We start from the raw sequence: 24,834 nt of genomic DNA, 5'->3' as shown, positions 1-24,834 counted from the left end.
ACGATTACGCAACCGATCCTTTCAGCCAATGAAAGCGCTCGGTCTTTGCATCAGCATGTTAGATTGGATCCGATAGGTTTCTGAGTTCATAAAGTCGTCAGACTAAACTCTCGCGAGATCATAACCCAGCCGGAGAGCCGGCTGTTCGTGTATGAAAATGCTTATAAAAAGTCCAATCGGGGAAAAGTCATTTAACCTTCTCCTCATCCCCTACTTGCCAAATTTATACATTAACATTTATATCGACTGCTTTGTGCAAAACTCAGCTTGGTTAAACATCTCTCGGTTTAACATACGCAAATTGTTGCTGCAGTTTATTGTTGTAATCACAGCAATTCCCAGATGAGGTTGCCTATTTAACCCATCTCTTGGGTAATAACTTTCTGCTGGGTTAATGTGACGTTGTGTTATTTACTTCAAGCCAGGGTTATGCTACAGTTTTATATTTTCCTTCTTTCCAGGCTGCCACTACTGTTCAGTTTTAATGACAAATGGTTAGTCGATCTTTCTTAATGACTCGTTCTCAAAATTGAACTATAATGTGGAGTAATGTGGAAAATAGCAACTTGTACGGTCACTTTAATACTGTTATATAAAACATTGTTTTTACTTTTCATTGCTGTTAACATATAAACACACACAAAAAGAGACAAAGAATGTTTCATATAGAATACAAGCATTTTCAGTTCATCAATATTTTTCACAAAGAGTGGCTGTGTTTTCACTCATGTTTACACATTTACTACATTTTAAAATTAACATGAAGTGTTAAACTTGGGGACATGGCCATCATCTTCACCAACCAGCAGGCGAAGATTATGGAAAGTGTGAGAGAAGAAAGGCCAAAGGACCAAACGATATCATAACAATAATAGTAACAGATTTGTGTCTGTTATGTGTCTGCATATCTAAGATGATAAGATGTCAGCGATAAAAGTATATTATGCAGCCCCCTATAGGCCAAAAAGAATTCCTAACATATGTTTGGCAAACTGCTTGTATAGTGCTTCATGCTGTCGGCCATGAAGTTATAATGAAACAATGCTTTCATAAGATGTAGGTGGCTTATTGCAAAAAATGGGTCATTGCTAGGTGGTTGCTAGGCAATGATATTATGTTTAATACAGCGTTTGTCCATATAAATTACATGTTATTGTTATGGAAATAAAAGAATAAGATGCTTTCATAGGGGGTTGTTGGTGGATAAAAAAAGAAAGAAAAGAAAAACAGATCATTTTACCTCTTTGCTTGCTGGTTGCCATGCAACGTGAAGATAATATATTTAACTAGTGTTTTGTGTGTATAAAATTGCTGTGATGAAATAAAAAAGATGCAACATTTTAAGGTGCAAAAAGTGCATAATTGCTAAAATAGGTCAATTTAACGGGTTGTTGGGTGGTTACTAGGCAGTATGATGATTCATAATATAGGACCTTTAAGGGACCCGTTTGGTTGATCAACTCCTGATCGTGTAGGATCACTGGTTATTATTTATTTATTTATTTATTTATTTATTTTTAAAACAGAAATTTGATGAAGTAGGATTAATATAACATTCAGGGCCAAATAACGAACACATGTATGTTAAGGGAGTCTTTGTTATTTTCATAGACAATGATTTGCATAAAATCCCACAATGGCACATATTACGATTATATTAAAAAAAAGCCGAGTTGGGACACTTTTTAAATAATTTGTAAAAAAGTGAAGTTTGTGATTTCGACAATAAATATTAGTTATTTAATTTGCACAACTTTAATGGCATTAATTTAGGAAAACATACATTTATACAAATTCGGTCATCGTCATTCAAGCTGGAATGTATATAGTAAACAAGAAATTAGAACAATGTATTTTATATAATTCAATTTTTATGGTTGCAAAGTTTCACGTAAACAATTTAAACTTTATTTTTGTAATAATAATATTTCAGAAAAGTGCAGACCGGTGCGGCTCGTTGAAGCGTTTCTGCTTTCTTTCAGGCAGATTTTGCGGCCACCTCAAGGGGTCCTCATTCACGTGCGTCAGAGCAGCACGTTCCGTGGATACACAGCCTGTCCATCATCAGGCGCCTTGCACGTTTACACTTTAGCTGAGCAACAGCTCTGTTTTGCTCGCGTCCAGTCACCACGTTGTTCCGCAGACTTTTCTCCAGAGTTGTCTGCTATTCCAACATGGGGAAAAGAAGCAGACAGCGGCAGAAAAACCAGAATGCTGGCAGGGACAACAGAGACACCGCTGTAAGTAAAACTCCTGCTCCAGACAAACTAGCTAGTGTTTGTGTTTAGCCACGCCGCACATGAATGTTTAAATAAAGTAACTGCAGAAAGGAAGCGACTGCAGGGATAATTTATATCTGTTACCTTTACTGAAAGTAGCAGATATAAACTGCTGCTGGTTACCGTGCTGTTTTCAAAGCCATGTGTGACCACCATTCCCCCCCCCCCTTTTTTTTGAACAAAGATCTGTATATCTTTATATATGTGAACAGCTTGTTGTACTATAGGCCAAATTCAGCACGACACCAGAGTTAAATGTAACAGATCGTATGGTATGTTGTTCAGGCTGTTACTCATAAGCAAGTAAAGTTTAAATTTGATTTTATCAAACGACATTCAGTGTAGCAATTTTGTCTCCTGTTAGTTTGCATGAACATATTTGTTTGTCCCAGGGTTGGGGAGCTGGGTATGCTGACATTATCAAGGAGAACAAGCTGTTTGAGAACTACTATAAGGAGCTAGGTCTGGTACCTGAGGGGGAGTTTGAACAGTTCATGGAAGCAATGAGGGAACCTCTGCCAGCAACCATCCGCATCACTGGATACAAGAGGTGAGCTGGACAGATCTACAACTTGGGCTCATGCTTAACGCCATGTAGGAGGTTGTCATTGGAACGTATGTGCCCCTTTGTAGGTTGTTCTGAACTTTTTCATGGAAATTCCACTTTTAATTACAAGGTGAAAATGCTTAATCATTAATTACATTCATAAGGAGAAATATTAGATCCCTAATGTAAATGCTACTAATTTCCTTTTCCAGCCATGCCAAGGAGATCCTTCATTGTCTGAAGGAAAAATATTTCAAGGATATTCAGGAGCTGGAAATCGATGGTCAGAAGATCGAAGCTCCGCAGCCTCTCAGCTGGTAATATATCATGTTTTCCCCAAGACTAAAAAGATGCACTGATTCAAATTAAAACCAGATTGTGGACTGTCCTCTTCAGGTACCCTGATGAGCAGGCCTGGCACACCAACATGAGCAGGAAGATCATAAGGAAGTCTCCCCTGCTGGAGAAGTTCCACCAGTTTTTGGTCAGCGAGACAGAGTCGGTGAGTCAGTCACAATCCCAAAGATCACATTTGTGTTACCAGTGGAAGGGGGTTAAAAAACCCCAAAACATGTCAGGAAGTTGGTAAAGAAGCGGAGAGACTGACATTCCTTTTGTTTGTCCTCGCAGGGCAACATCAGCCGACAAGAAGCTGTCAGCATGATCCCTCCTCTACTTCTGAAGATTGAGCCCCATCACAAGGTAAAAGCACAGTTTTATTATACTTAATGCAATTGAACTTTTTCTCTGTTTTAAACTCGTGTGCAAATTTACCCTCTGTGCTGGTGAGGGGTGTGTGCATAAATCAGATGAACATGGTTTCATAAATAAAATCTTAGGTCCTTACGAGTTTAGAATAATCCTTTAATTAATTGTCCCACAAGGGGAAATTTGGTTGTAACAGCAGCCAAAAAGACACATATACAAACAAACAGTACACAGGACATGGAACAGAAACATACACAATTTTTCTTACATATTTACATCAAGGACAGTGGTTACTATATACAATTATATATAAATTAAATAAAAATAACTACAGATAAGAGGCAAAGCAGGTTGTAGTGCGAATCAGTTAATTAACTTATTGCAGTTATAGCGGAGATGTAAACATCTGTGTTTGTTGGGAGCAGTTCTGATTGTGCAGTCTGACAGCTGCAGGGAGGAAGGACCTGCAGAAACGCTCCTTCATGCATCGAGGATGCAGCAGTCTGTCACTGAAGGAGCTCTGCAGTTCAGCAACATTTATATGCATGGGGTTGGAGACTCTGTCCATCAGATGTTATTTTGGCCAGAGTCCTTCTGTCTCCCACCACCTGCACTGGGTCTAGGGTGCATCCCAGAACAGAGCTGGCCTTCCTGATGAGTTTATCCAACCTCTTCCTCTCAGCTGCCAATAAACTGCTGCTCCAACGTACAACACTGTAAAAAAATGACAGATGCCATCACAGAGTCATAGAAGGTCTTTAAAAGCGCTCCCTGGACTCCAAATGACCTCAGCCGCCTCAGCAGGTAGAGTCTGCTCTGACCCTTCCTGTAAAGAGCATCAGTGTTGTGGCTCCAGTCCAGTTTATTATTCAGATGAACACCCAGGTACCTATAAGAGTCCACTATCTCAATGTCCACTCCCTGGATGTTCACCGCTGTCAGTGTGGTGGGTCTGCGTCTCCGGAAGTCCACCACCAACTCCTTGGTTTTCCCGGCGTTGATCAGCAGGTGGTTCTGCTGACACCAGTCAACAAAGTCCAGAGTCCACTGTCTGTGCTCTGAGTCGTCCTCACCTGTGATGAGGCGACTATGGCAGAGTCGTCAGAGAACTTCTGTAGGTGGCAGCGTGGGGAGTGGATGGAGAAGTCTGCAGTGTAGAGGGTGAAGAGGAACGGTGCCAGCACAGTTCCCTGTGGGGCCCCCGTACTGCAGACCAGTGTGTCAGAGATACAGCCCTGTGTCCTCACATACTGTGGACGTTCTGTGAGGTAGTCCAGTATCCACTGGGACATGTGGTGGTCCACTCCCGATATCTCCAGCTTGTCCCTCAGAAGTCGTGGCTGGATGGTGTTGAAAGCACTGGAGAAATCAAAGAACATGATCCTCACAGTGCTTCCAGGCTTCTCCAGGTGAGTCAGAGCTCGGTGCAGGAGGTAGATGATGGCGTCCTCCACCCCGATGGTAAGCAAACTGCAGCAGATCCAATGAAGACCTCACCAGGGGGCGCAGATGGTTCAGAACCAACCTCTCGTGGGTCTTCATCAGATGCGATGTCAGGGCTACCGGCCTGTAGCTGCTGAGGTCCTTGGAATGGGAGGTCTTTGGTACCGGTACCACACGGGAGGTCTTCCACAGCTGTGGTACTTTCCCCAGTGACAGGCTCAGGTTGAACTGATATCCTAGGATGCCACACAGTTCATCTGCGCAGCATCTCAGGAGCCTGGAGCTGACGCCATCTGGACCTGCAGCCTTCTGCACCTTGATCTTGCGAAGCTCGTTCCTCACTTGAAGTGCTGAGATAGAAAGAGTGGATTTTGGGGGAGGGGTGTGTATGTTGGAGTCCACAGAAGCCGGGGGTGTGTGTGATGGCTGGGAGGTGAGAGGTGTGAAGTCCTGAGATGAAGGACAGTTTATTCCTGACAAATATTTTATATCCCAGTTAATTTGTGTTACGATAACTGCAACATAGTTAGCTATTTCTCATCCTCAGTCAGATCGAGCTGTTCTGTCCTTGTTCCACAGTCTCGATTAGCTCAGTGTGTCGGCACACGAACCAGTTCTCCACCCACTCCGGGTTCTGGTTACATTGGTCCTCTTGCTCACAGGGGATCTCCAGAGTAGAAGGCTGACTGTTACCAGCAGAAAAGCAAGACAACTGAGTTGGAGTCGGTTCCTCTGTGGGACGAGGCAGCTGAAGTCTGTGTTGAGTTCTGCCACAAAAGCAGTTTTGCTAGGGAGCCAGTCAGATGGGAAAACACAGGACAGGAACAACTGATTAGCAGAGACTACACTCTGCCAAATGTCCTTCAGCGACCGTGAACTTATTGTCCTCCCACAGGAGTCTGTGTTGGTAACAATAAAGTGGCATCAAAGTTTAAAAAGAGTTTCTATGCAGATCCTGGACATGTGTGCAGCTCCAGGGTCGAAGACAGCCCAGCTGATCGAGATGCTTCATGCTGACATGGATGTGCCGTTTCCAGGTAGGAAAACTGGAAGAAATCCATGTTTTGTCTTTAAATTGAAAAAAAAAACCCCAAGATTCTCTTGCATTAATAGTGTATATAAGTTCAAACCTGATCTCCACCTTTCAGAGGGCTTTGTCATTGCAAATGACGTGGACAATAAGCGGTGCTACTTGCTCGTGCACCAAGCCAAGCGGCTCAACAGCCCCTGTATCATGGTGGTGAACCACGACGCCTCCTGCATCCCCACCCTGGAGATCAACTCCAATGGCAAGAAGGACGTCCTCTTCTATGACCGCATCCTGTGTGATGTGCCCTGCAGGTCAGCAGACGTATCCGCTACATGTCTGCATCGCTCATGCAGAGAGTTGGGGTTATGAAGCTGCTAAAACAGTGAATGATCAGTAAGCTCTGATTTATGTGTGGGTGTTTGACAGGAAAGCAGATTTTATGAGGCAGATGTAGATGACGTACCACACTCTCCATCAAATGCACCGTCCTCATACGTTGCTGTTAGTGTCTTTGCGACCTTCAGGTTTCAGTAGGGTGGTAAAACATTTGTCCACATCTTTCATCTCTCGAAATTTAGCATCATTTTGTGGCCAAAGCAGAACTGCCCCGGTTTGCAAATGCTGCCTGAGTTTGGGCAGCTGTAGTGCTGAAGCCAGGAGTCTCCTGCCAAAAACAACATAGGGAGGGGAGAGGCGTGGAGGGGAGGAAAAGCAGTAATGAAGACAGAAGCAGACCGTTTGTGCTTCGCAGACATTTTATTTGCCCCATGACAAGTTGAAAAAAGGCTCCGTGGAGGTTTCACCGCCTCGGGCCAAGACGAGGTGGGTGTTCTGACTGTTGCTGCTCTGTGCTCTGCAGTGGGGATGGCACCATGAGGAAGAACATAGACGTGTGGAAGAAATGGACGACCAGCAACAGCCTGCATCTCCACGGGTGAGTGGAGGAGAGTGCGCGCTCACACCTAAGCTACAACACAGGAATGCAGTCGTGTGGTACACCAAATTGACTAAACAGCAAGGGAATGGAGTGTGTCGCTTTTGGTCTTAATTTAAAACGTTGGCAGGATTACAGAGCGCACACGTGTGTTTTCACCAGGCTCCAGCTGCGTATCGCTGTGCGTGGTGTGGAACAGCTGGCTGTGGGAGGGAGGATGGTCTACTCCACCTGTTCACTCAACCCCATAGAGGACGAGGCTGTCATAGCAGCACTGCTGGAGAAAAGTGAAGGTAACAAACACACATTCTGGGTCACACAGTAAGAGGTCAGCATTCATATTAATGTTTTAGCTGTTTCATGCTTCTTACTTTGAACTCCTGTTGCTGTGGAGCAGGGTTTGATAATAAAACAATGGCCTCATTTACTAATATTTGTGTGGAATCGTTCTTACTGTGGACAAAAAATGAGTTCGTGCACAAAATTTGAGTCGATATGAAACAACAACCTTGTGGATCTTCATACAATTTGCGTACTAAGGAAACACGTTTACATCCAGGTGAAGAAGAGAAATTGGTGATGATATAATTTGGGTGGATACAGACATTTGTTTACACACTTTTATAGTAAATGAGGCTCAATGACTTGTACTTAGGTTTGTGACAGAAAAATTGACAAATATTCATCGTAAATTGTGTTTAGACACTGAAACCCAAGTCAGCCGCTCACACACACAGTCAGATTTAGACTACAGTCCCTCTTGCAAAGTTATCTCTAAGATTTCCTTGAATATTAGAAAGCATTGACAATTTTGACCAAGTTTAAGGTGGCACATTTTTCATTTTTGTAAATCCAGTGTGCCCCCCCCCCCCCCCCCCCCCCCTTTCTTTTAATTTCTTTTTCTAAACTGAATCTTGTAAATTAAAGTCAAATGGTACTTCCGGCGGTGCCATGAGCAGGCAGCGGCTGATAGCGCTCCAGCAAAATAGTGTTTTTTCTTTTTTTTTTTCTTTCTTTTTTCTACGGCGTAGATGTTTTATTTGGTTTCCCGACCGAGGAATTCTTTTATTTATTCATACTGTAAACTGTAAAGCTGCTATGTTGGTCATTTTAAACCACTTCAAGGTCACTTTAAATTTCAGTTGTAAATTTTAGACTGTTATTAAGCCTTTTTACCTCAAAGTGTATATTTACTCTCCTTATCTTAGTCCTAAAGTGTATATTTATTCTTACTCTTCCTATATTTCTTGTTCTTTTCCACTGAATGCAGCTGAAGCCTTGTCGTCTCGGCTCTCTATATACTGTACTGTATATAGCAGAGATGAAAAAGTTTACTTGACAAATTTAGATTAAGAGCAGGAGATCATTTAGACTATGTTTACCTTGTTATTGACAAGTGGCTGTTCGAGATATCAGTTCTGGTGGCATCTGTGGTTGCTACTGTAAGAGCAATTCATAGTCAGATCATCTCCATCCAAACACCAAGATGGGATGGTTTAGTGGCAAACTCGCAGTTCCACAAACCAAATTTTTCACCGTGGCTTGTCTATCATTTAATAAAGTCTGTAATCAAACTACCGTTTTTCTCTTGCATTCAGTCTGACATGACAGGATACCTTGCATTCAGTTGTGTGTTGGACATGGTAATGTGTAATTATGCTGTCATAACCTGAGATGATACATGAGCGTGGACATTCCCTAAAGTTCATCCATGTCAGATCCACAGGAAATGATCCGTCCGTGTCAGCAGCTACACCTCAGCTCTTCAATTTTCAACAGGCTAAATATTTCACTTTGTGTTTTATGAAAGTTATGTGTAAATGTCATGTCTTATAAAGACTGGCTGCTCTCTTGCTTCATGTTACCAGGAGCGTTGGAGCTGGCTGACTGCTCAGCTGACCTGCCGGGGCTGAAGTGGATGCCTGGGGTCACTTCCTGGAAGGTACTGGATTTTATTTTATTTATTTATTTATTTATTTAATGCCAGTCGTTACTTTTGAATTGTAGATCTGTATCCAGACTATTTCTGTTTCTTTGTAGCTGATGACTAAAGAAGGCCAGTGGTACACGGACTGGTCCGAGGTCCCGAGTAGTCGTCATACGCAGATCCGACCAACCATGTTCCCGCAAAAAGACTCAGAGAAACTGGCAAGCTTTCATCTGGAGAGATGGTAAGTGAGCAGTCCCAGACAAACAGATGCAGGTCCATGCTAATGCGTTTTAGAATTGAAGGTGTTCTCTTAAAAATAGTGTGAAATAGCTTATTAAAGTGTTCAATCTTGGCATGACAAGTGTCCTTAAAACGTTTCTGTTAGCCTGCTTTGTTTTGGCTGATTTCTTTCAAGAATCGTTAAAATACAGAATTTCATTTTACAGAATTGGAGTACAGTAGAGAGCATCCTACACCGTCACCTCTCACCACCGTAAACTGTGCTTTTTGAACTTACATCCAGTGTGCAGTAGATGCAGGCGCACCTGCCAACCTCACATTACGGAGGATGATGTCATGTTTAAGCGTCAGTGCTCACAATGACTTGATATTGGCAGCAGAGGGAGCTGTTGTCACATGTTGATTAAGGCGCTTTTTCTTTTCCCACATGCTGTCTTCACAGCAGGGGCTCTATCAAACCCCAAGCTGTGATTTATTTATTTATTTTAAATTAATTTTTTTCTGTGTGTGTGTTTTATGGCAGTATGAGGATTCTGCCACATCACCAGAACACTGGAGGTTTCTTTGTGGCTGTGCTGGTGAAGAAAGCCCCGATGCCTTGGAACAAAAGATATCCTAAGGTACTTCATCTTAAACACTCACACACGATGCCCCCCTTCTGCCCCCCACCCCACGTGCCTCACCTCACCTAACCTCGCCCACCTGGTCAGGTTATTAACCACACCTGGAGCTGTTTTTTCTTTGTCCGTTCACTCTCCTCCTCTTCCATCTCCAGCTGAGGAAAGACTCCAAGCTGTCGAGCTCAGCTGCCCAAACCAGCAGCTCCAAGGAGGCTCCGTCACCAGGAGACACTCCACATCTCCCCCCTGAAGGTTCCACTGAGAAGGTGGAGAGGAACAGCCAAGAGGGAAAAGTGGACAAGGAGGCAGATGAGACGCCCGAAGGAGCTTCTGTGGGTCAGGATGCCGGTGCTAAACCAGAGGGGATGTGTGGGTGAGTCGCACTGAGCTCATGAACTAATAAATGGAAACTTATGACTCTTAACTGGTTATAAATACAGATAAAAAAAACAAAAGCAGTTCTGGACCCACAAACAAGCTCTTTAAAATGTAAGTAAACATTTTGTATCTGTCCTTTTTCAGGCCTCCACCCTCAAAGAAGATGAGGCTGTTTGGATATAAAGAAGACCCCTTTGTGTTCTTAAGTGATGATGACCCCGTCTTCACCACCATACAGTAAGTGCACCCTTGTCTTCAATGTAAAATAGGTGTTTTCAACATTTTTCTGCAGCATAAATGCGTGTTTCCTGTTTTCCTCTAGGTCTTTCTATGATCTGTCTCCCGACTTCCCCAAACTCAACGTCCTGACTCGGACCCATGAGGGCAAGAAAAGGAACTTGTACATGGTGTCCAAAGAGCTCCGTAATGTCCTGCTCAATAACAGCGAACGCATGAAGGTAGGCACACGTGTTTGATAATGAAGATGAAACATTTGTGTTTTTGAAAATTGATACAGCCAATCCATAATCAGTTATGTCCTGGAGACATTGTATCGATCCTCTGGAGGAAGAAGCATTATGTTTACCTAAGTGCTGATTTATGGGCTTTACATTGATTCGTTTGTTTGGTTGGTTGTGTTGTTGTTATTTTTCCGTTCTTTTTGTGCGTTTGTCTCTGTGTGAGGGAAGCAGCTTAAACAGATGGGAGCCTCTCCTTTCCCAAATCCCTCTGGTCCTCCACCCTGCAGTACCTGCACAGGTGGCATTGTGGGGACTCGGGCTCTTTGTTCTCCCCGGTGTTTGTTGTTTCTCAATTTTTAGTCACTTTGTCTTAAAGGAACCGGAAACTTCAAGATCTTAATTTTCATATTTTTCCTCTGGTTTGTTGTCCTGTTTATCCATTTAAATGTGTTACGAGTTGCTCAGTTCTGGAGCGATCGTGTGCAGAAACGTCTACATTAACATAGTGGGAGTAAATGACAGTCCGTGTGTGGTGTGGAGTGCCTTCACCTAACCTGTCATGTAGTGCAGTATATGACCAGTGAAAATGCGGAGGGTGTCTGTTGATTGCTGTGTCAATGTGTCTCGTGAAGGCCGGGTTAGATGTTGTCGGACAAGATGCTGAAACCCAGATTGTTGTCATTCAGATATCCAGGTGTGTTGGTGTGTATGTGATGGATAAACGCACTGTATAAATACTAGAGATGGACCGATCCGATATTACGTATCGGTATCGGTCCGATACTGACCTAAATTACTGGATCGGATATCGGAGAAAAATAAAAAATGTAATCCGATCCATTAAATATCACGAAAGCACCTCACAAAACTTGCAACACGCCGTAACTCGCCTCAGAACGTTAGCACGTCGGAGCAGTATGCATCACGTGATAGAGCGGCTGTGGCATGCGGGACCTGTCGGTGGTCTGGATAGCATTTGGAGCTTCGCTAGCAACCCAGCATTTCATCTCCGACAAAGTTATCCCCGAGAGAAGTAAAGCAAGTGTGTAAGTCCATCTCTGAATGTTTGTAAAGCATTCCTGCCTTAAGCTTAACGAGCGACTGCCTCTCGCTCTCCGGCTGCTACTTCAATCATGAAACTGCTTAATGATCAGCTGATCGGCTTTTCTGTCGCGAGTCCGTGTCTCTTGTTTGTTTATTGCCCACTTTGCACCAGAAAGAGGAAACCAGCAGCTGAACAACAGCAGCACGTTTAAGCTTGATAAGCTGTTGTTAGAATGTATTTAATATTACTTTCTACTCGAGGATCTTTTTCTACGCAGCTGACGGCTGGTAACTGTCCAGGGGCGGATCTAGCAAAGTTTAGCCAGGGGGGCCGATAGGGCATTAACAGGGAAAAGGGGGCACAAAGACATACTTTTCTTTCTTATTCTCATTTAAAATGTCGAGCTTTTAATAAATAATTATCTGACACCCAAAGTTTTAATTTGATGTAAAATGAATAGAAGTCCATTACTGTATATAGTGACTATTAAGTCTAATATATACCCTAGTAAGCTATAGTACTTTTTCCTTTGGGAAGGTACCATCTGTGCAGTCTGCAATTTTGTTGAAGAAAGATGTTGAATCTATTTAATATTTCTTGAAAGATAATTGATCTCTGTGCATTTTTTTTCACACTGCATCAAATTGAGGTTGATTACGTCGATTAAGCATCATGAGGTGGAACATGAGGGGTGGTTCCCTATTTTTTATTTATTTATTTTTGTTGCTGGGAGTTGGAACCCTATTAGTTAGGTTGCTTAATATTTACGCTAGGTACTCTTTAAAATACCAGAATAGGGAGGATGGTGTAGGTTTAAGTTTATTAGATTGATCAGTATTGCTGAACTATGAAATATTTTTTATGTATACAGGTATAACAGAATAGCTTTAGTGTAGTTGTTGTTTTAAACTTGAGTATGAACTTATACAAAATGCAGCAAGATATTTAAAAAACAGTTTTGTTGATTAAAAAACACTATATCGGATTCATATCGGTATCAGCAGATATCCAAATTTATGATATCGGTATCGGACATAAAAAAAGTGGTATCGTGCCATCTCTAATAAATACCAGGCCATTTGTGTATGTGTGGTAGGAAAAAAACATGCATAATCTGTAAGCCTATTTCATTTTAAAAGCATGTATTAGTGTTTGTATACTTAAGGCTTTGAGTGGTCAGTAAAACTAGAAAAGCATGATTATAAAGTATCTGTTTAAAACCAGGAATTAAATCTGGCAACAAAAGAAAAAGTGTATGTAAAGATTTCAGAGCACCATCATTAAGACACAAAGTATCCGACTAAAATTACAGCTGTGTGTTTCACTGAGTTAATGAGATGCTCAGTGCATTGTAATGGTGTGTAAGACCAGCTGAAAGAAATTCAGCCTCATTCTTTCAGCGGGCGCTAAATGGTCTGAGAAATTAAAAAATAAACATCAGAACATGTTTCTAATTGGTAAGTAGGACCTGTGTTGGCATCGGGTCTTTAGGCTTTTAGGCTCACTGTACACAGAAGTCTGAGGAGTCTTCCAGGAATGAGGGGACTATTTTCTAGAGGACCGATTAGGGAGTAGATGGTTATTTTGTACTTGCAGCCCTCTTATCTGGAACATAAAGTTACGGTCGTGATATATCCTGCTGAGAGGTGAATCACCTTCACAGCCTCGCTTTACTATACAGGCCTCTGGCTCCATTATGTTCAAGAGAAGGCAAACATTTCTACAGCAGGCATCTCCAATAATGTTCAGCTCACACCAAAATAATCCTGACATGTAAACAGCACCACAGGAAAACCTGAGCGCTGATTGCACCTTGGTGAAACAAGCCTAGACACTGGCAACATTTTCTGTTTCCAGTTTTGTTCAAGTTTCACGTCACCTCTGAGAGTAAAACATGAGTGTTTGCATACAAGTTGGCGTCTTCCATGCAAACTACAGGTGACAGCAGCAGTCTGCTAGTGATCAAAGCAATGATGAGGTTTTTGGTGCGCCAGCATCTTTGCAACCTCCAGCAACCACTCGTCAATCAGTTGCCAAGGGGTTGCCGACCAGTCTCTAGGCCTGATGATTGAAGCCTTGCGGATCACCTTGACCTTAGTAGTCTCATTAAATTGACTTTAGTTCCCTTATAAAAAGAACAGCATGTGTGTGGTAGAGTTTTTACTATGCAAATCACTGACACAGTTGCTCCCACACCTGCTGGGACCCCAGAGACTGGCTGGGCTGTGTGCCGATGTCTTGTACAGTCGTTGCCTGGAGGAAGAGAGTTCAGTGTAATTACAATTGCATCACCAGGAAAGCTACAAGAAACATAATTAGTCACTGATTGGAATTTAAATAACCTGTCTCTTTTTTTCTGTTTATTTCAGTGTGGTGTTTTTATATGGACGTGGTTCATTACACTCTGTTTTTTGTCTCTCAGGTCATAAACACAGGGGTGAAGGTGTGGTCTCGCAATAGTGAAGGAGAGGAGTTTGGCTGTGCCTTTAGACTGGCTCAGGAGGTAACACACACACACACACACACACACACACACACACACACACACACACACACACACACACACACACACACACACACAGTTTTCAGGCAGTCACAGTTCAGTCCTGTATATAAATCTGTGTTTCCATTTGTTCTTTGGCTATCATCTTGACTAAAAGCTGCATGATTTGGAGACTGTTCAGTCATTCATCAGTGACGTGATGCACAAAAACTTTATAGTTCTATTATTTTATCAACTTAAATATACTTTGAGGTTATAATACATTTAATTTAATGTTCAAATATGCAAGAAATCCTTCCTGCTGTCTTTACTGTTGCCAACGCAGAGCTGTAGCCGAATAACAAGTGAGCCAGACGGCCGATTTCACACTCAAACGAGTTGATAATGAATTCATTTTATATGCTGCGTGTAACTGGAAAGAGTTTCTTTGTGCCGATTGTCAGCCACATGTACTTTCTGTCCTACCAGGGTATTTACACTCTGCAGCCATATATACGCTCCAGGATCATTAGGGTGAGTGTGGAGGACATCAAAGTGCTGCTGACCCAGGAGAACCCCTACCTCAGCAAGCTGGAGGATGAAGCACATGCACAGGCCCAGAAAATTGGTACAGTCAAATATAGATATGCTCTCCAACTGTGTGTGTTCGGGGAAAATATATCCAGGGTGCACACTGGTCTTTAAATTGTCTTAGATATACATTTATGGCGTCAGCGTATTAAATCACGGGACATTCAGTTTGGGTGGGTCGGATCACTCTGAGAACGCAGTTATTTTTGTTCCTCGACACATTTTAAGTCACTCGCCGTGGCTGAAGTTTTAGGGTCGTGCTCGAGAATCCCATCCATGCTCCGATTCAGGAGGCGACACCAGCAGGAAAACAGTGATTCACTGGTTCATTTTGACCCTGTTGAGTTCACAACTGAGTTTTACTGTCGACCTTTAAGTATGATTTTTATGATGTAATTTTTTTTTCCCCTTCCCAATGGAAATGATGTAAGTTAGGAAGCAGCAGATAAGTGACAACGAATGAAAGTGAAAATGGAATCTGTAATTCTCATCAAAAAAATATTTTTACAGATCAACTTTGACCAAATTCCCACTCCCACTCTAATATATCCCACCCACCCACAGTGTTACTCATGTCACCTGTCAGTGGTCATATTTTATGTACGTTTTCCTGCCGTATAACCTAACGTCACGGTAGGTTGTATCACTTTCTACTTCCTGTAAAACTTTAGTTTTCTCTCCACAGGAATGGGAAGCATTGTGCTGAAGTACATCCCAAACCCAAAGTAAGCGTGTAACATGTTTTTAGTGTTTCTGATGTTTGCATTTTGAAGTGACAGCCTGTTTTTTGTTTGGTTAAACTGTGCGACCCACCATCGTCCTTTATTTTTCAGTAACCCGGGGGAACCTCAGTGTCCCATCCAGCTGTGTGGCTGGAGGGGAAAGACGTCCATCCGAGCATTCGTCCCCCGCAACGAGAGGTTTCATTACCTCCGAATGTTAGGTGTGGAGGTCTTCAGAGACAAACAGGGCCTCGGGCAGAAACGGAGTGATGGAGAAAAGGACGGAAAGGAGGAAGCAGAGGATGCGGCAGAGAAGGACGAAGAGCAGGAAGAGGAAAGAGCAGCAGACAAAGAGGTGGATTTGGAGAACGGCAATGAAAATGGATCATCAGAATCAAAGACCGACTGTGGTGACAAAGAGACGAGTAGCTGAGAGTGTGAAGGTGATTGTAATGAGAAAGGACTGACTGACGTATCGGAGCTTTAAGAGCTGTTGACCAGGTCCACAACCACACGCCGTGGTACAGGAGGGTAACGCACCGCTACGGCTTCCTCTGCTCACCACACTGCCAGTGCACAAGGATTCCCTCCCAGAGATGCACTCCCGTGGGATTTTTCATTTATTGGAGCCTCTCTAGGAGTCAGCATTTTAGTTAAATGGCTTATATTATTTTATAAACTTTTTTTTTTTGCATTTTAACAAATATAGTCCACCGATAAGTGGAACAGATCCATTTCATTCAATTGCTCACATTTCAGGAGGTTTCTATTAATTGCTGTTTTATTTTTTACACCTGTAATTAAGCAGAAGTACGAAGCTGATTAAATGCTTAAAAGGTTCACTGTGTCACTAGTCAAGTGATTTCACTTTAAGATTAATGCGGCCCTGCTGATCTGCAAAAGGGCGCTTGAGCAGGGATTGGTTAGAAGTAGATGGTGAAGGTTGGATATTAAATAAACTCTTGCAGGTAAGTTACTTTCAGTGACATGCTTGTGGTTTCCAGCTATCAAAGACAATAAAAATGAACAAGTAACAAGTTTCCAGCTGGTTGTAGAACACAGGGCGCAGAGGCTGGGGCATAGACTGTAAATAAAAGATGGCCACATCCACCTTGTCGGTTTTAAGGAGCCACATTTGGATTACAGGCTGATGTGCCAAATTAAATCTGATACTGGCAAGCTTGGTGATAGCTACACATTCATTTATTTTATGGAGTGGAGAAAAGAATCCTTAAGGTTATATAAGATTAAAAGTTAGGTGGGGGTGGGATTTCACTCTGGTCCAAAATGGTTAAAAAAACAAAGTGTGTATGACATGACCAAAAAGCCTCCTGTAGATGTGTCTCAATATTATTTGAGAAAAGTATTTAAACACTGATGCATCACAATGCTGAGTTTCAACAACAAGTCCACTTCTTAAAGCGAAGGTCAAACCACATTTCAGGCAGCGGTTGCCACGGCGCCTTCACTTCACTGGCTGGCTGGACATTTCCGCCTTATGTTTATTACTCAGTCCAGCTGCCATGACAACAGCTGGCATGACAACCAGCCCCCTTACCTCTGTCTGGTGATAGAACAGAGGGACCACGGAGAGCATCCTGCACTCCTCCGCTCTTCTTGTTTTCTGCTCCAAACTGTCCTTAATCCGTTCTTCCCTTCTTTTTCATCTGTGACCTCTGAAGTGCAGAGCGCTGGGTATTACCTATCAGGAAAGCAGCTTTCATGTCACTTCCTAAAGCTGTGGGTATGTAATAACAGTGTTTGCAGTGGTAAAAGGGGACAAGTATGGGATAGGAGTTGGTGTTAGATGTTAAGAACTAAACACTGATGCACTCACGTTCCTGGGTAGCCGACTGAGATTGGCAGCCAAAGCGAAACAGTCCCCACAGACTCCTGTTTTCAAGTACCGAACATCAGTGATGGACATGTTTAGCCTTGTACTGGTTATCTGGTACATTGTGGTCCTAAAGGATTGCACGTGTCTGACCATGTTGTTTACGCCAAATTCTTTCAAATGTTGCACCAGAAATTGAGACTCATCAGACCAGGCTTAGTAAATTTGGGTCTGGTGGTATTTGGTATGCTCTTCTGCTGCTGTAGCTCATCTGCTTTAAGGTTCAATATATGCAGTCGCAGATGCTCTTCTTCATAAGTTTGAAATGTTTGTTATGTGAACTTCTAATATTTATTTAGTTTATTAACTAGAATTTGCGGTTGCTGGAGAAATTGCAGTGGGATTGTTGCTACTTGCAGACTGTGATTTTCTTGGATGTGTTTCTGTTAATCATAAGGTAATTTCATAATGAGAAACAGAACAGGTGTACCCAATAAATGTAAATGGCTGACATTGCAAAAGCAGTATGATTTTTTTTTATTTATTTTTTTTTATAAATGCTGAACATTGTGCGATGTCGAGTAAAAGAAAAACAGCTCATGCTATACTTGAATCTACAACCTTCAGTTCAATAGAAGGGAAGTAGCAGTTTACCCACCGAGCCACTCATATCAGTAGGACTATGGCCAGACACAGGCCGACCAATCCACAAATAATACTTATATATGAGAAAAGCGCTTTCCACTCCTATTACAAACAGAACGTGATTCTGGTGGGTTTTAAAAGGTGTGAGCATCCTGACAAGATGCTCTACACATCTGTGGATTTTGGTGTGTCTAGTGCTTCAGTTGAGGTCAGGAGCGCAACTTCAAAACTGAGTTTATTTTCTTTCTCTCCAAAACTGGTTGGAAAAATTAAACAGGGAGTGAATGGGAGCACAGGATGGTATTCCTCTGAAACAAATGGCTCTGTTCAAAAAGTATACATTTCTGAGGAAGTGTTTGTGTGAAAGAAGGCAACTGTAGCTACATTTTGAGGCTAAAATAATGGTTGTAGGGTTGTAGATTTGAGTAAAAATAACAGAAAAAGTAGAAAGTACAGTGAAAAATAAAAAAGATGTGTGACATCGGTGTCTGTAGGGTCAGCAGTGTGGGAGAACATCGGCCCAATTTACTCCCACAGCAGAAAATTGAGAGAGGCTGGTCTCTCTATTCAAAGTCAATGTCAACCTACCGACAGAAAAAGTAGAATATTTCAGGAACTGTACAAAATTTCACAAATCTGAAGAAAAGCACGCAGTGCACGAATGGCAACTGGTGTGAAACTAGTTAGCAGAGGAATAATAATAATAAACAAAATGGCCACCGACAATAACACATAATGGGATTGTTAGCCAGTAATGCTAGCTAGCTTGGTAGCTGAAAATCGAGCACATCACCACCTTATCTAAATATGGTCACTTCTGCTTCCAAAGAGCCAGAATTGCAGCAGCCAAATCGCTAACACTGTCTTCACAATGGAGAGTGTAGAAATCAGCGAGTGTCGCATTAGTTGCACTTCCATCCTTTATATACAGTGTGTTGGACATGAAATGTTTTATGGTAGTTTCACAGACACAGATCTACAGTATTAACAGTGTGTGTGGGTAAAGTGCTGACATTTAATTTAATGCGTTAGATGTTTGTATTCATTAAAATGCTATCAGTCAAGGATGAAAGAAGGGAAGGAAAAATGCTTCATTTTCTTCAGGCCGAGGCAGGATGGCACGTGAAATTGGAAAGAGTTTGGAAATGATAAGAGCCTTGAGAGGATGACGAGAGATGGGAGCATGGATGGAGGTTTAGAGAAAAGGTGGCGACGAATAAATTGAATCGGAGCGATAGCGAAAGGTTTGGAGATGAGGCAAAAGCCGTTACTGAGTCACAGTCCTGTGTGTGCGTTTTGGCAGCTTGAGGGATGCCTTTTAGCTGTGACGTTTACTGCCAGCTTAATAATGCTGGTAATAACATCAGCTGTGCTCAGGGACACACATTAACTTTACATCGTCTTTTCCTTCCTCTCCTACTGTAGCTCCCCACTGTTCCCTGTTTGCCTTTTACTTTGCAGTTAAATTTCCATTTAGTCCTTGTCTCAAACCTTATTCATACCACTAACCATGTCTTTCCATTTTGATTATCTTTCTCCCTCAGAGGAGCTTTGTAAAAACACTCGCGGCCTCCCAAAAGCTCACACTCTAAAATGTTCTCATACTGTCAACTCAGTTTAAGCTGCTGCTCTTGGTTTTCCCTGAGAACGCCAATTTTACTGGAGCGCTGTTGTGCTTTGTTTTTTTTTTTTTTTGTGTGTGATTCACTGAGATTTTCTAGCGATGACTTTAATGTAACCCAACACTCGAGTTCTGTGGTTGTTTTCTGCCAGTCTCTCCCTTTTGTCTCATGTTTCTGTGTCAGAGAGGTCGATGGTTCCAGGTTTGAAACAACTGTCTGACTGATGTTTCTCGTCCTCCACAGTTTTTGTATTTTCAGGGAGCATTTTAGTTTAGAATAGTTCTGTGAACCCTTCCCTTCTGCACTGTGGTGCAGATTAAAAGGTTTAGTAAAATGTCCTCATAGGAGTAAAGAAACCCTTCATCCTTTATTAATGATGTCATTTCTTAACCATACAAAAAGCAGGATAAGTGGTGGAAAAACTGCACCAGCAGTGCATCGGATGTGAAAAGTTGTAGCAGCTACAGAGACATTGTTCTGTTTCAGTTTTTATCAGAGGTAACAAGAAGCTTGAATATTAGGCTTTGGCTTTCTGTGAGTGGCCAGCAGAGGTGGGTAGTAACTAATTACATGTAATCAGTTACAATCACCTGACTAACCTTTTAGAAAAAAGTATCGCTACTCTTACTTGAGAAAAAATTCTGGATACTCTACTTAGTGTGAGTAACTTCAGTGAATGAATAAAAAAAACGTGTTTTAACCAAAACTGCATGCGACAGACACAAACCTACAGTTTATCTTAAAGTGAGACTTCTTGTTTGAACATGAGGTTTGTTGTTTTTATGTTATTCTAGCCACTGAACCTGTTGTGCCATTTGGAGATGTAGAGTAGAACTGGTAGGTAATGTGTATGTACTCGAAATATTAGTTTAATAATGATGTGGAAAAGTGTTTCTTCTGCTTAGATTTATTATTTTGTAATCATGGTTTTGTTTTTCAGTCTTTAAAATACCAAAATTGGCGCTAAACTTTGTTTTTGTCTGTCTGATTATCTCATTTTTAAACATTAAATCAGATGTTATGATCAGTTACTCAGTACTCAAGTAGCATTTTTTACTAAATACTTTGCTACTCGAGTAATTTCTTGGCTACTTTTTACTTTTGCTTGAGTAAAACTGAGTTGAGGTAGTGCTATTGTTACTTGAGTCTAATTTTTGGCTACTCTACCAGTAACGTAAGTCCTCAAATTATAATGTGTGTTGCTATAGATCCTGTCTCCAGGACACATGGGCATACTGGGCCATCTTACTCACCCCTCTCTAATAATCTGATGGTATCTGAATGTGTCAGCTTCAGATGCAAATATCTGAAGGCATGCTACCCCATTAACTGCTCACACAGGATTTCAACTTTGCCACATTCGCTCCTGCATCTCAGTTGCTCAGCAGATCAAAAGATGGCCACTCTGTAAAATGTCCAAATAAGCCCCCCCCCCCCCCCCCCCCAAAAAAAGAAAAAAAAACCAAACCCAAACTTTTGAGCTGCACAGATAACTGAAGAAACTTTGTATCACAAGTAACGACATAACTGTAATGTAATTAACACATTACTGTGCAACTGAAAAATGCAATGTGATTACAGTAATGCATTACACCCAACACTGAAAAATGAATCACTTGAAACTAGAGCCCAGCTGATGTTATGAGTCAATAAATGGTATCATTTATAACAGCTGATATATGAAAATGTAAAAAAAAGAAAATTAGTTATGATTTAATCAAACTACATCTGAGGAATATAATAAAATATCGACTGATCTATCAAAATATCATATTTTTAAATCAACAAATTTCGGTATTGGACAAATAAATCCTATATCTGTTCCACGGGCACGGTTAGTGATTGAAGGGTTGTTTTATTTTGAAGGATGCTGTAACAGGTTATTGCATCATTTGGCTGTTACACAATCCTTTGCATGTCACCTTGTACTAATTAAAGAAATGAATGATTTAAAACATGGCGGCTCCTCTGCCAACATGTAGTGAGAGCTTACATCAACATGAAGGGATTTACAGGAGTAAATGTGGGATGGTGTCAGAATCTAATCCAGATGGGAAGTACGCTCACAGTGTCCCTCCTTCACCTCTTTCTTTTCTGTCTTTCCTCCTCCACCTCGACTCTTGCATGCTTCGTGCCCTCTAGCGCTCAACCTTGTGGCCATGCATATATGTTTGGGATTATATAATCAAGCTGTTATGCAACACTAAAAGGGACTGAGGGAGGCAAATACACACACACACACACACACACACACACACTTAGAAGGAGAGAGAATGACAGAGAGGAGGTGGAGGAGGAGGAGGGCTGGTGTGTTGAGGGAATATAGTTTCATGTTTGGCTTAACCAAATCCCACTCAGCTCACAAACTCACACACACATGCACACACAACTGCTCGCCCTTTTAAAATCCGCTGGTAAATCTCTGGTTATGGCTGTTGGCTCTGCCTGATAGTGCTATTGTGCAAAGCCGGAGTGTGACTGTGTCCATGTGTGCACGTGCACACTCAAAATACAACAATTTCACAGCAGGCTCTCGTCCCACTCCACACATGCACACGAGGCAGAGCCCGTCCCGTGCTATTTTCTTTCTATCTCTGATACACACTCTGTTCTTCAGTGCATGATGCTGCAGCTTTCACAGGTTTTAATCCTTTCATTTTTTTCTTCCCTCATCCTCTGTTTCTGTCCCATACGGGCATGTGGGCATGTCCTTGTATGCACATTTCTGATATGGCACGATTAATGCTGCCATATCAGTTTAAACCCTGCATCGCCTTAAATTCATCTCACCTAAATCCACATTGCACAGGGTAGCAGGAAAACTTAAGTCCTCCCCACAATTACTGGAACCAGCAGCTAAATAGAGCCCACACGCAATGTTTCTAACACTATACAAGGCTCCTAAAAGTAGCAACAAAAACGTCAAATGTTAGACAATACCATGTTATAATAATCAGAAATATACTGCTCAAAATAATAAAGGGAACACTTGGAGTTACATTGTGTTGTTTAAGTGTTTTTTAGCAGTATATATTGATAATAACATGCACTAATAATCGATAATTATTATGCATGTTATGTCATTAGTTTGTGGCTTTAAATATTCTTATGAATTATATATTGGTTTATGTAGTTTATAATGTTTCATCGATGAGAGAAAATAAAAATAAAAATCTGTTGACTTTGCATTTAACATTTTCTATATCATGTTTTGTGTTTGTTGTGTTGATGATTACCAAATGTTATGTAAATCAAATGTCTGTTCCCTAAGTTCCCCAAAACGTGTTGATCAGTATGTATGAAACATATATAAACTAGGGTACCAGGATTATTAACGTCGATTATTTTTTATTTTATAACATTCAAATCCTTAAAACATATAAATGTAATTACGTTTAGAAGCTGATCTCGAACAGCAAAATCACGTCTACGTCGCTGATGTTACGTGTACATTACCTTACATATATGTTAGATATATTAAGTAGGTTGTGTTACATGTATGCGTTTGACGTTATGCATATGCTACATTATATTATGCATGTTACAATACATGTAAGTTGTTGATATCATACGTATGTTATCTGCACATTGTATTACACTTTTTACATACGTTTTTATTTATTTATTTATTCGTGTTTTTCCATGGTTGTCAAAGTTTCAGAATGCTTATCCAAATTCAATAAGTGACGCCACGTTGGATACTTTACACAGAGCACAGTCTTCTCCTAAAACTAACCAAGAGTCAATCGAACAGGGGTCATTTCTTACAAAATCTTTTCTAAGCCTGTCAGGTTGACTGATCTTATACATGGTGCCAAGATTTATCCTTCTCAGCAGTACAGCGAGAAAGATGGGGTAGTACGTCAAGATGACAGTTTGGGGTTAATTTTTACCTGTCGGTACCCCCTGAAGTGAGCCTGCTTCATCTCCAGAGCCCCAGAGCCGTCATCCCGTCTCTGCTGATAAATCGCCAAAAGAGAACTGCTCATAATCTCAAGTTAGAACACGGGTGGGCAGTTCATTTTACCAAGGGGACCACATGAGAAACTGGGACTAGTGTGAAGGGCTGCACATCTCTTTATAAGCTTATTGATACGGCCCTCCACAACAGTCCCAGTTTTTCATGTGGTCTCTTGGTAAAATTAACTCCCCACCCCTGAGTTAAAGTGAATTAAAATGCAGGTGAGGGTCAGGGAACCTGTGAACTGCATGCTTTTTAATCCGTGCATGCTCATGGGATCCTCCAGAATTAAATTAGCAGAAACGCCTCCATTCAGATTAATCTTTCCTAACAGGTACAGCTTAACTTTTCTACTCTTAACTTTGCAAAAAGAGGCACATACAGCCTTTTGCCATCACTTAATCCTTTAAGAATGCATGAAATGCTATATATAGCTAAAAGAGAGAAAGCTCGAGAGCATTTCTGTTGATGTCAGTGGAGGGAATGTATTGCAGAGTCTGATGCACTTTGTATGCAAATAATATGCATTCAAGAAAAGAAAAAAGAAAAAGCCTCCACTGTGTTACAAATGATCAACTTGTAGGCTTTAATTCAAAATCAGCCCACCTCAGCACTCTTTTCCTCATAGTTGGCTTCTCTGCGACTGCAGCCACTATCGTTTTTCTTTGGTGCGGGCCATTCAATAAAGCATTTCATGGCTTTTCTTTAAAAGTGCCTTGAAGCACTTCCTGCAGCGTCTCAGAGGCAATCTAAATGTGCGTATGTGAGTCACAGACTGTGGGATTTTCATTAAGTCTTCATGGAGGTTCCATGTCTATTATTATCAGAACTGATTAGAACCAATCGACCTGGCGCCAGTTGCATTTTTCCATGTTCAAACATGACCTACTTATAACCAGGAGGATTTATACAATATCCAGAGAATGCCAAAAAGACCGTTTAAAATGAAGACTCAAAGAAATTAAATATGAATGTTAGATAAAGTGATTGAAAAGTGATGTGAAAAGATTCAATATTTCATAATGTTACAGCACACCTCAGGTTATTAAACTGTGATATTTTGCTAAATGACCCAGTGACAAACCTTTCACAATATATATATATATATATATATATATATATATATATATATATATTTTTTTTTTTTTATTATAAAAGATTAACTTATTAAATTAAGCTGTTTTTTCTTAGCAAATGTAGCCAATATGTTTAATTAGTGCACATGGTGCTACTGCTAGCTACAACATAGCAAGGATTTATCTCACAGGTGTCAGACTCCAGGCATCGAGGGCCGCTGTCCTGCTTGTTTTCCAACTAACCTGCCCTTGTAGCTTGTTATTGGCAAAGCACACCTGATCCAAG

General features: G+C 41.4%; 1 protein-coding gene across 1 annotated transcript; it reads left to right on the top strand.

Moving 5' to 3' along the window:
- Nucleotides 1-1,991: 1,991 nt before the first annotated feature.
- nsun2 (NOP2/Sun RNA methyltransferase 2) lies at nt 1,992-16,250 on the top strand. Its single transcript, XM_026156967.1, has 19 exons — nt 1,992-2,240; nt 2,672-2,829; nt 3,039-3,143; nt 3,223-3,328; nt 3,457-3,528; nt 5,930-6,014; nt 6,126-6,318; nt 6,867-6,941; nt 7,104-7,234; nt 8,810-8,883; nt 8,982-9,112; nt 9,635-9,731; nt 9,887-10,104; nt 10,254-10,346; nt 10,432-10,567; nt 14,038-14,118; nt 14,587-14,725; nt 15,374-15,413; nt 15,522-16,250. The coding sequence occupies exons 1-19, from the start codon at nt 2,175-2,177 to the stop codon at nt 15,841-15,843; spliced, it is 2,322 nt and encodes a 773-aa protein (XP_026012752.1). The 5' UTR covers nt 1,992-2,174; the 3' UTR covers nt 15,844-16,250.
- The last annotated feature ends 8,584 nt before the right edge of the window (nt 16,251-24,834 follow it).

This window comes from Astatotilapia calliptera, chromosome 22, assembly GCF_900246225.1.
Source record: "Astatotilapia calliptera chromosome 22, fAstCal1.2, whole genome shotgun sequence".
Taxonomy (NCBI): Eukaryota; Metazoa; Chordata; class Actinopteri; order Cichliformes; family Cichlidae; genus Astatotilapia; species Astatotilapia calliptera.
Note: the sequence above shows the minus strand (reverse complement) of the source record. Positions and strands in the feature narration are given on the sequence as shown.